The 12,848-nt window shown below is 38.7% G+C and overlaps 1 protein-coding gene across 3 annotated transcripts in view; it reads left to right on the forward strand.

Moving 5' to 3' along the window:
* The window catches only part of LOC127788562 (DNA gyrase subunit B, chloroplastic/mitochondrial), a 72,264-nt gene that overhangs the window by 4,816 nt on the left and 54,600 nt on the right, over positions 1-12,848 (forward strand). For all 3 annotated transcript variants that reach the window (XM_052317002.1, XM_052317000.1, XM_052317001.1), the window contains 2 exons: positions 9,276-9,332; positions 10,628-10,729. In XM_052317002.1, coding sequence (XP_052172962.1) covers positions 9,276-9,332; positions 10,628-10,729 — 159 coding nt within the window. The remainder of the gene's footprint in view (positions 1-9,275; positions 9,333-10,627; positions 10,730-12,848) is intronic.

Here is a 12,848-nt window from a genome sequence, read left to right on the forward strand (position 1 = left end):
GAGTGCTTACAGGCTTACAACCAAGCTTTCCCATCTCTTTTAGAAGATCTAAAATGTATTTTCTTTGAGACAGAAAAATACCTTCGCTGCTTTTTGCTGCTTCAATTCCCAAAAAATATCTCATCTCTCCCAAGTCTTTTACTTCCAAAACTTCCTTCAGTTGCTGCTTTAACCTTTCTATCTCTTGAGAATTCTCTCCTGTGATGATTATATCATCTACATAGACTATTAGGATAGTTTTCTTACCTTCGCAATCAACTTTTGTAAAGAGAGTGTGATCTGCTTGTCCTTGCTTATATCCTAGGTGATTTAGTGTGTCACTAAACTTTTTGAACCATGCTCTAGGAGATTGCTTTAGACCATACAAGGATTTTTTCAATCTACATACCTTTCCTCTTGTGTCTTTCCTTTCAAAATTATGGGGAATTCTCATGTAGATCTCTTCTTCTAGCTCACCATTCAAGAAAGCATTTTTTATGTCTAGTTGATAGAGTTTCCAATCCAAATTCATTGCTAATGACAATAACACCCGAATAGAGTTAAGTTTGGCTTCCGGTGCAAAATGTTTCCTCATAGTCAAGGCCTTGTGTTTGAGTAAAACCTTGAGCTACAAGCTTTGCTTTGTATCTATCCACTCTCCCATCTGAGTTGTACTTTATAGTAAAAACCCATTTGCTGCCAACTATGTGCTTTCCATATGGAAGATCCACTATTTCCCAAGTGTCATTCTTTTCAAGGGCTAGCATTTCTTCCATAACCTGCTTTCCTCCATTTTTCCTCTTGTAGTGCATAGTACATATCCTTAGGGACAGCCTCATCATCTATGCTCTCTATAAATGCCTGAATTTAGAAGATAGTTTTGAATATCCTAGAAATTTAGAAATCAGATACTTAGTGCAGGTTTTGATTCCTTTCCTCCAAGCAATGGGAACATCTAGATTATACTCTTGCTCATGTTGCTGCTGCCCTTCTTCTCTATTTCCCTGAATATCAGCCTCCCTTTCAACCTCTTGTTTCTGTAATTTTTATGGACTTACCCTCGGTTCAGATGATATGGACTGTTGCTGAAACTGAATGTCACGAGGCTTCCTTGAATACACCAATAGTGGTGGTTCAGTTTGAATTTGATCACTCTTCTGGATTTGGTCTCTTTCATTCTCTCCCCCTTGATTAAATTCAGATACATGTGATGGAATTATCGGATTAGAACTATGTCACGACCTCAAGGAACCCCAAGGATATATTAGTAATACATGTCATGTGTTTTCCTTATTAGTTGCATTTTATGTTGTTGTTGTTAGCATCTTCAATTGTAAGCCTATAAATAGGCTTGAGTAGTTAGAGAAAGGAGCTTAATGAATGATTTGAATCTCAATTCCCTCTCTCAATACTCTCCCACGGCTTTTCTCTCTCCCTCAATTCTGTTATGTTCTTCCTTGCCCTTTCTTTGCTCTATCTTCCTCAAACTCTCATCCAAATTCCTTCCTAGACCCTAGCTAAACCCTAGGGTCATGTCAATTGGTATTAGAGCTCCCATTCCTCGGCAACGACTTTCTTTGTTGCTTCTCGGAATTAGAAGGCGACTTTAATAGCTGAATTCAGAAACGTAAGGCCACGGAATTGATTGAGCGGTGACTTGTGTGATTCCATGTAGTAAAGGCGATTCCGTGCAGCGAATTCCGAAGGTTAATTTTCGGAATTGGAAGGTTGTCGCAATCAGAAGCAAGCCTTCAACGATTGAGATTACTGTTCAGAGACAATTTTCGCAAGTGGCAATTTAAGTGATCTTGTTCAGAAGCAAATTCCAGAAGTGGTATCAGCAAAGCTCAGTGAATCGTAAAAGCAAGTTCCAAAGCTGACTTAGGAGATTTCTGAACAGTTGGATTTCAATTGTCAAAATTGATAGTGGTGAGTGTCGGCTCGGATTTGAAGGAGAAGTAGGCGGATTGGCTCGGCTAGGATTCTGGTGATTTTGTTCGGAATTGAGGATGAGCAAGCTAGGCGATTCAAGGAGTAGTGAATTTCGAAGTATTGAAGTAGAGCATTGAGCAAATCAAGAATTGAGGAGAATTCCTTTCAGAGGTTGGTGATTGGGTAAGTGGACGCAGGCTTGGGCGATTACCATAAGAATCCAAGCGATGCTGGAATCCGCGACGAATCTGATATAGAATAGGAGGATTGTGATTTGCATGCGGCCATAAGCTATTGCTCTCAGTGATGAAATCAAATCAGGTAAGGAGGAGTTACGTAGCGGAAGTTGCTTCAAAAGCAAGACGGTGGACGGTGATTAGGTGCCGACTCCGCTGGGGCTATCCTTAAATCAGTTTGATTCCAGCAAACTCACTGCATGTGATTGAGGCGAAAGGCAGGAGCGATCGAGAACGGAATTTCAGATCTATGTTGCTGCATGTGAAGGGCGAGTCAACGAAATTGAGAGTCGTCGGCTTGAATTCTGAACTCGAACTCAGAGGGAAGTTAATTGTTCGTTGGCTGGAATTCAGGCGGACATTTGTTGAGACAAAATTCTCAGGCGAACTGCAGAAGCTTGCCATTTCTTGAAAACTGATCGAAGCTGTTTAGATAAGAGATTTTCGGAAGTAAGTGCGCAACAGAAGTTCTATTTCATTGTTGCACTACGGAAGTAATTGCGAAGGGGAAGTGTGGGGTTCAAAAGTTGCGTGGCAGGTTTCCAAAATGGCTTAGAACGGGTTGTTTGAAACCGTTCAGAGCTAGTAGATTGTTTGAGGCGGACTCGGCAATGGATTTGGAGGCTGTTGATCATTTTAAGAGGCTGAATTCGGAAGCTAAGGAATCCAAGGTAATGCAGGAGGCGATGACCCATGGCCTGAAGGACAATGCAGCCAGCAGAGAAAACATGAGGGAGGATATAACTGCCCCTCAAGAAGGAATGCAGAGAGACTTGGAGAGGTACTGGGAGATGATGGAGCAACATGTCCAGCAGATCAACATGTATAACATACTGTCTTCGCCACCTCAATTCAGGTTATCACCAAATTTTCCTCCCCGGGTAGTAGCTGATCCAATTCTGCCCAGCCAAGACACCCTTCCTATGACCTATGGCTTGCAAGAGGCAGAGGAACTACCGGCCTTGAAATCAGAAATTCAGGTAAGATGTTCATCTTCCCACACTTCCAATCATACTCCAATGTCTAGGGAAGGGGAGATTAGGTGGACTAATCTTGCTGGAAATTTATATGACCAATTTGGGATGAAGAAGAACATGATTAAGGTGACTAAGGAGTTCAACAAATTAAGTCAGGAGGGATCGGTGACAGATTATTGGGATAAATTTGAGGAGTTAAGGTCCCTATTGTGGAGTGATCAGCCAGCTCTGATGGAGAACTATTTTGTATCAAGATTTGTTAGTGGTTTGAAGGACAAACTGAGGTCAATAGTCAGGATGATGATGCTGACAATTGTGAAAGAGGCAGCCGAGAGAGCAAGGCTGTAAGAACTCGCCTTGGAAGCCATTTTTAGAAAGCAAGAGTTGCAGCCTAACAGTTATATTAAGGGCAGCCAACTGATTTAGGGAGCTTCTAAGGTTGCAAATTATGACCAGCGGGAATCTGAGGAAAATTTGGAGTTGGACCGGCGAATTATAACTGAAAACTCTAGCAATAAAGAGAGATCGCACATGGATATTAGCGAAAATCACAGCTTATATTTGCAGGAAGCTGATAGAGTAGCTTCGGAAGATGAGGATGACGTTGCTGATAGGTTCCATGCCAACGATGAAAGACAGCCACACAACGAGGACTTGGACCAACAGAAGAAGCAGGAGGTTGAGGACTCGCACAATCCTGCAGCGGCTGTGAGTGATAGTCTTGTTGTTACTTCAAAGGGTGTAGATCTTTTGCAAGTGTTAATTCTAGTAGAAAAGGAGCAATTAAAACTAACTAAGCAGGAGAACAACCATGTGGTTCAAAAGATGAGGGAAAAGGAGGCTGCTGCCATGTGGTTCAGAAGTTCGGATATTGGAGAAGGGATAGTTGACATGGAGGTTTAGGAAGTCTCTATTGAAGATAAGGAAGGAGAAGAGGTTGTGAAGAAAGGAGAGGATATGACTACACCAACCTCGGAGTTTGAAGATTACAATGAAATTTTTGTTGAGGGGAACAAAACTCTTGCTGTTTTGTTTATTCCTCTTTCAGTTGGAGAGCTGTAATGCCGAATCAGATTTTGGTTTGCAACGAAGTTGGAATTCCTTTATATGATTGGAAATGATATGGTTGCAGCTATGATGGAACAATTGGAACCATTCTCAATGGAAATCAGAATGAGGGGGATGGCTGGACTTGTTGTTGTAGCAAGTCATAGTATTGGTGTTTTTGAAGAAAAAGACACAAAAAGGCAAAAGAAAAGGAAGATACGAGATAAGCACAAGAAAAGGTGAAGAAAAAATCAGATTGCTAAGGCTGGAATCGGCTGAGTAATGGGGTCAGCAACTATCAGTTCTTGGGGACAAGAATTGTTTGAATGGGTGGGGATTGTCACGACCCTAAAGAACCCCAATGATATATTAGTAATACATGTTATGTGTTTTCCTTATTAGTTGCATTTTATGTTGTTGTTGTTAACATCTTCAATTGTAAGCGTATAAATAGGCTTGAGTAGTTAGAGAAAGGAGCTTAATGAATGAATTGAATCTCAATTCCCTCTCTCAATACTCTCCCACGGCTTTTTTCTCTCCCTCAATTCTGTTATGTTCTTCCTTGCCCTTTTCTTTGCTCTTATCTTCCTCAAACTCTCATCCAAATTCCTTCCTAGACCCTAACTAAACCCTAGGGTCATGTCAAACTGGTGGGAGGAATCAAAGAGGAAGAGTCCAGAACCGAAGGAGTCCAATGGGTAACTTTTTCTGGGTGAGGAGATGGCTGAAAAAACGGCTGAATTTCAAGAAAAGATACATCATAGGAGATAACAAATTTGCGGGTATTAGGATTGTAGCATTTGTATCCTTGTTGTGTTAGAGAATATCCCACAAAAATTCACTTGATAGCCTTAGGTCTAGTTTGGATGAAGAGATTGGACTTTGGTGAACAAAAACAGTACATCCAAACACTCGAGGGGTAAGGGAGTTTAGGACTCTATCATGGTGAGGGAAAACGTCAATAAGGACAGCCAAATGAGCCCTAAATTTTAAGACTTTGGAGGGTAGGCGATTGATGAGATAGGCTGAGGTTAATATGGCTTCCCCCTAATATGAACTTGGAACAAAAGTAGTAAACATCATGGCCCTTGTTGTTTCAAGTAGGTGACGATTTTTTCTTTCAACAATTCCATTTTGTTGGTGGTTATAGGGACATGACCTTTGGTGAATAATACCATGCTCAATTAAATATGAATGAAACTCATTGGAGAAGTATTCTCTTCTATTATCGGTTCTCAAGACATGGATTGAGGTTTGAAACACATTCTTGACCATGTGATGAAACTTTTTGAATATCGAAAATGCTTCAGATTTTTCTTTCAATAAAAATACCCAGCACACCCTTGTATGGTCATCAATAAAAGTGATGAATCATCGTGTATTAGTGAGATTTGAGGTGCGAGATGACCCCCAAATATCACTATGGACTAGGTGAAAAGGTGTGGAAGGAGTATAAACATGATTAGGGTGAGATTTTCTGGTATGTTTTGCAAGAATACACTGCTCACAAGACAAATTGTGAGTTTTATTGCTATATAAAGAGGGAGACAAGAATTTAAGATATTCAAAAGTTGGATGTCCTAATCGCTGATGCCATAACATAATATTTGAATTTGAAACAAGAGCTAAAGAATATAAAAACTGAGACCTAGATGCAGTAGAATGATCATGCCTTGATGTTTGATAAAGCCCTCCTCTCATCTCAGCATTGCCAATCATCTTCCCTGAGGATAGATCTTGGAAAATACAGGACGATTTGGAGAATATTACACAACAATCCCTGTCATTAGTCAATCTGCTTACTGAAATTAAGTTACACTGCAAGTTTGGGACATAGAGAACTGATTTAAGCATTAGTCCTCCTATCACAGCCGTTCCTTTTCCCTTTGCCAAGGATATAGTACCATCAACCATAGAAACATTCATAAGTTTATCACATAATTCAAAATTGGACAACAAATATAGAGAACCTATCATATGGTTGTCACGGTTCTAGGCAACAGTGACAATGAGCTAACTTGGGCTCGATGGTTTAGAAAGAAAATGACAATAGGGAGTCGAGTAAGAAGGTAGAAAGAACAGAGGGTTAGAGAGAATTGAGGGATGCGAGGGAGAGATAGAGAGAAACAGAATGATTTTGTATTCAATCTTTTCATATCCTCCTCCCGTGGAATGGGAGTAGTACATATAGGCGCACAAGGTGGGAGAAGATGCAGCGGATCCTTCCCTCCCCAGCGGTTACAACAGAATGTTTTGTCTTTTCCTAAGGCCTTTACACGTGGCCTCTTATAGCTAACAGAATCTGTTAGCTAGAATATAACTATTAATTGGAATATAAATGCAATAATGAAAATACAGCAGAACATATTTAAACAAGCAGAATTGAGACTGAAGTTAAATGTAAAATTGGCCATAGCCGTGACAATGGTCTGAGGCACCCGTATCTATGATCCAACTGCTGGTAGGAATTCTTTGAGATACAAGAGAGAGTGCAATATTACCTTTTGTGAGTAAGGAAGCCACAAAAGTAGGATTATCTGCATTCTCGGGTTTGAACACTTGGGATTGACTGATTAATTGTTGCAAAACCTCCAGCTGATTTGCAGTAAGAGTAAAAGATGTTGAATTTCCCTTCTCGGCTTCTACCATATAGGCTGATTTGGCCTGCTGTATGTCCTCCTTTTCTTTGATTTTTAGGCTTCCAATTTGCTGGTTTTCCATGGATTTTCCAGCAAGTCTCTCGAGTATGATAAGGTCGATTGCAATGATCGCACCATTGTTTTTCTCTTGCAGCCTCTCCTTTAGAGGATAAAGGAGTCTTGCCCTTAAAAGTGTTTAAGGCTGATGCAGGGGAATAGATTTCATTGATAGGATGTCCGGACTCTGGGGGCATAACTTTCTTCCTACTTTCTTCCCTCCTAACTTCAACAAACGCTTCCCTGATGGTTGGGAAGGGTTTCATCCCTAGCAACCAACCCCTAACTTCATCTAACTCTGAATTTAAGCCATGAAGGAAATCAAAAACTCTCTCCTTCTCTATCATCTTACCATATTTTCTACTATCTGCTGTGCACTCCCATTTGATCTCATAAAAGAGATCCATCTCTTGCCACAAAGCTGTTAAAGTATTGAAATATTCAGTAATCGAGTTTGTACCTTGTTTTGTGGTTCGAATAAGAGATCTAACTTGAAAACATTGGGCAGAATTCTCTAGATCAGAATATATTTCTTGGATAACCTTCCATATCTCACAAGCTGTCTTGTAGAAGAGATATGTCCTATCGATTTTAGGCTCCGTTGAATTTACTAACCAAGCCATAACAATGGCATTCTCGGCTTCCCATATACTTGAACCAGCAGGCTCTGTACTTGGTCTCGCCACATCACCAGTTAAGTAGCCTTCCTTGCCCTTGCCTCTAACCACCAACAGGACTGATTGGAACCACTCTCGAAAATTGGTTTCATTCAGTTTATGTTGTGTAATTTGAAGAGAAGGACTCTCCAAGGCTGTCGTGAGAGATGAAGCAGAAGGAAGAGTCCTTGTCGGAGGAGGATTAGAGGTTGTTACCTCACTGTTGGAATCATCGACCATCTTGGAGACTCAATTCGTCTACTTGGGATGGTTTTAAGAAAAATCAGGCCAACAAGAATCTGGCTCTGATACCATGAAAGAATATCTAAGGGAAATCAATCATTCACCCATGAATTATTCATTAGCTTTAGGAGGATATTTATACAAAGAGAAACCTAAAAAATCTCCTAAAAATACTCCTACTTTACAGTTGTAGATAACCTTTATTTAATTTTATAAATACACATTAGATATATCTATAAAACTGCTGATATTAGTTGTTGTTGATCTTCTTTAAACTCCTTCCTCATCTAGGACTGCAACCTTATCTAAACTCCTTCTTCATCTAGGAGTTCCGTTTGTGACTTATATCTCGGTTTCTTCCAACAAACCGTAATGAATAAAAAGCAGATTTTGATCATGCATCTAATGCAATTTAATGTACTCAACCTCTAATGATGTATTCTATCTACATATTTAAAACCTTATTTGAAATTTTGAACTAGGATCCGTAAGAAAGAATAGTCAATCAGTTGATATATTTTTCTCAAATTGTTATAAGTCCTTATGCTAAATGTAGCTGTTTCAGTTTATGGAGAACCTAAGGATTCAGAAACCAGCTTGGTCTTATATTACTGGAGTGTTAATTGTTATTATAGAAATTGCCTACAAATAGGCCTTTTGAGTAAAGCCAAATTAGCTTAGAAGATGGAACTAAAGTAACAGCTATCAGGTGACAGGTGGCAATGAGGTCTCCCCCCTACCTCTACGAGTCCACCCATCTCTTAGCTTATAGTTGAGGGCTATTGAACTCTCTCTCCCTCCCTCCCTCCACGCATACACATCCTCAAATTAGGGAAGATTCAACATTATCGTACTCACCCATAATGCACGTGCAATGAATATGTTGAAAGAGTTGCAGCCTAAAATCACACATAAAAGAGATTCTATGCATAAAAAATTGTATGTTATTTGTAAACTACATTTAGCCTAAATATTAAGAATGTTAAAAAAATATGAAGTCTGATGTATCCTTATGACCTTGGACTTGAGAAATAGATGGGTTCGAGATTGACATGTATGCACCTGACATCTGTACCTGTTTCCATGTGAATAGGTCATGAAACAAGTGTCTCTCCATATTGATGCAGTATACAAATAAAATATGAGCAAAAAGGTTGTAAATGACATATGTACTCGTCAAGAATAAAATGGTGTAATTTGCATGATTATCCTGCTTACTCTACTACAATATCTGGAATCGTTGAAGCTTGCTTGCCATAATTTCCAGATATGTATATTTGGTTGTTGATGATTTTGAATTGCTAAATTAGATTGTTTCTATTTATTGAGCTACCTCTTCATTTTTTGGAAAAGGAAAAAAACCAAAAGAATTGTTCTATATTAATGCAATTCTTGCATTAGTTCAAGGATATAATATTGCCATATATTTTGTTATAGATGCATTATTTAGCTAGATTGCTGTGAGATTGCGACTTTTTACCTTATCCTTGTTTCATATCCGTGTTTCAGATCCCAACTGACTTGCATCCGGTGACAAAAAAATCTTCTCTGGAGACAGTGTTGACGGTATGTTGCATAAATAAGGAAGACAACTTTGAATTTCCATGCAAGTCTAGACCATGGTTATAAGGTCATCATGGAGTTTCCCCCAGGATAAATCTCAAATTGTGGCAGTTTGATTCTTCTTTTCTATATTTTTGTGCAGAAGTTGTAAAGGGCATGCAAAATTAAGAAATATTAGGGGCTGTTTAGTTGTGGAAAACAGTCCCAGTCTTCTGGAAAATTACTCCACAGAAAATGGGAAATTAGAGAACTTGTTCAAATTCGAAATTTTCTAATTAGAAAATGGAGATTTGGAAAACAGGGTTCTTCAAAATTGAACTAAACTTGGAAAACTCATTTTAAAATGAGTTATCCAAAATTTCCTTACTAATTTGGAGATTTGAAAAACACAGTTTTCCACTTTTTCCCAAATCATCTCCTTCAACACAAGTTACATTTACACAAAAGAAAACCCTCTTTGTCCCTCTCTTCGCTGAACATATGTTCTAATTTTCTAGATTGAAAATTAGTTTTCTGCACTTTTAACATTTGAACACATTTTTCAAATTTTCTATGGAAAATGAAAACTAGAGATTTTATAGAAAATTAGAGATGGAAAGCTGGAAAACATTTTCCATAACTAAACAACCCCTTATATGCTGTTTTGCCACTGATATGGAAAGGGTATATGGGTAAGCTTTACTTATTTACTTCAATCCATGAGTTTTCAGTGATTGTTGCTTAAACCTCTATTTGGAAGTGCTATAACACTCGATGGATGACAGGAAACAAGGATGACAGTACTTGTGAGTGGGTGTTTTAGTATATGTTTCTGCACACATGCGTATCTATTTATAAAATACATTTGTAGAAAAGATTTTGGAACTCAGCGATCTTTTATATTGATCGATATCGTGATGTGGTAAACAGATCCCCTGAACCCAAAGAACCATTTAGTTTCTCTAACTTGCTAATGCTTATGAAATGATTTGAATATGCCAAGCCCAAAATATTAATATCTGTGGAATCTGAGTAAAGTATGGCCCGTATTTGCTGGTACTAATGAAATATGTTCTCTTGATGGAAAGTTTTGGCAGAAAAATAATGCTGAAAGATTGTATTTTTAATATTTTTACCATCAATTCTTCACTTGCAAGTGGCGTACTGCTCTACCAAGTACTTAAAAACAAGATGAAAAATGCAGTGACACATTGATCTTCACTTGCCTGTGTTTCCTTTTCTACTGTGGTATTGACTAGCTGCTAAAGCGTGATTGCTCAAATGTGGTGTAAATAACTTTATGCAACCAAAATATGCAGGTTTTACATGCAGGCGGCAAATTTGGTGGTTCGAGTAGTGGTTACAGTGTCTCAGGTGGACTACATGGTGTGGGACTGTCTGTTGTGAATGCGCTGTCTGAGGTTCAGACTTCATTTCTTAGACATTTACTTTGTTTCTGCTTGCATGTAGGCTGGTTAAGATATATGTACATTCATTCTTTCATTTTTTCTTCTTAATGTTGGAAAAGAGTCTTTTGCTTTTCTCTTGGCAGTGGATCAGGCTTCAGTTTTCTGGTTCTGATATCATTTATTCTGTTTGCTTGACTTCAGGTCATGTCTAAGGGTTTCCCACTAAGTTTCCTTTGGTCTTTCTCCATCTTTTGCTACATATTCTTCTATTTTATCCATTTTCCTTATAGGTGCTTTTATCACTCTTCTTCTCACATGTACAAACCATCTTAACTGTGACTCTCTCATCTCATCTTCAACTGGCCCCACTCTAACTTTATTACAAATGATCTCATTTCGTGTTTTATCTCTTTTCTTTTTTGTTTTGGGGGGGGGGGGGGAAGGGGCATTGCTGCACATTCCCCATATCATACTCATTTCAGTTATCTTCATATGTTAGTGCTTAACTACCCAATATTTTAAGTCATGCAATAAAATGGTCTTATAGCTACCTAATAAAACTTCTGTCTTAGCTTTGATGGAATTTTACAATCAAACAAAATACTTGATGTATTTCTCCACTTTAACCATCTTGCTTTCATTTTGTAACATTTAATCACCAGATGAAATAAATAAAATTTGTATCGACACCATATTTCAATTTTGTAAAATTTTGTGAAGAGAAACAAAGCTATTAGACAACATGTTTAGTTTTCATTTTTCTCAAGTGAAAATGAAATTTGACAACTCTATCAAATGGTGGCCCTCAATTTGTTGTTTCATTTCCTCTGTTGTCAGATGAGAATGTGTTTCAGAGCCTAGAGCAACTTGGCCCAAAATGTTCAATATCTAGCCTATCTTTCCCTTTAGAGTTCTAAATTGTCATGACCCTAGGGTTTAGCTAGGGTCTAGGAAGGAATTTGGATAAGAATTAGAGGAAGGAAGAGTAGAAAGGGAGGGAAAGGAAGAACATAACAAAATTGAGGGAGAGAGAGAGAGAAACCGTGGGAGAGTATTGAGAGAGGGAATTGAGATTCAAATCATTCATTTCCCCTTTCTCTAACTACTCAAGTCTATTTATACGCTTACAATTGAAGATACTAACAACAACATAAAATGCAACTAATGCAACTAATAAGGAAAATACATGACATGTATTACTAATATATCCTTGGGGTCGTGACAATCTCCACCCCTTCAAACAATTATTGTCCCCAAGAATTGATAGTTGTTGACCCCATTCCTCAGCCGATTCCAACCTTAGCAATCTGGTTTCTTCTTCGCCTTTTCTCGTGCTTATCTCGTATCTTCCTTTTCTTCTTCCTTTTTGTGTCTTTTTCTTCCAAAACATCAGTACTATGACTTGCTGCAACAAGAAGTCCAGCCATCCCCCTCATTCTGATTTCCATTGAGAATGGTTCCAATTGATCCGTTATAGCTGCAACCGTATCATTTCCAATCATAGAAAGGAATTCCAACTTTGTTGCAGGCCAAAATCTAATTCGGCGTTGCAGCTCTCCAACTGAAAGAGGAATAAACAAAACAACAAGAGTTTTGTTCCCCTCAACAAAATTTTCATTGTAATCTTCAAACTCCGAGGTTGGTGTAGTCATATCCTCTCCCTTCTTCACAACCTCTTCTCTTTCCTTATCTTCAATAGAGACTTCTTGGTCCTCCATGTCAACTATCCCTTCTCCAATATCCGAACTTCTAAACCGTGTGGCAGCAGCCTCCTTTTCCCTCATCTTTTGAACCACATGGTTGTTCTCAGCAGCTGCAGTATTGTGCAAGTCCTCAGCCTCCTGCCTTTTCCTTTGGTCTAAGTCTTCATCGATTGCATTTTTTCCTTCAACAACTTCAGTATCAGCTTCCTTAGAACTGTCGTTAAGTAGTTCCAGCCCGGATTTTTCCATTAAAGCTCCTTTAGCTACATATGGTCCTTTACAAACTTGCGAGCTGCTCTTACGATAACTTTCCGGTAGCAGTCCATGCTTTCTACAAATGGCTTCTAGTGCCAATTCTTGCAGCCTCGCTTTCTTCGTAGCTTGTTCCACCGTAGTAGGGCAAAATATTTTCACACTGAGCCTTAAAG

This window comes from Diospyros lotus, chromosome 13 (genome assembly GCF_014633365.1).
Source record: "Diospyros lotus cultivar Yz01 chromosome 13, ASM1463336v1, whole genome shotgun sequence".
In the NCBI taxonomy this organism is placed as follows: Eukaryota; Viridiplantae; Streptophyta; class Magnoliopsida; order Ericales; family Ebenaceae; genus Diospyros; species Diospyros lotus.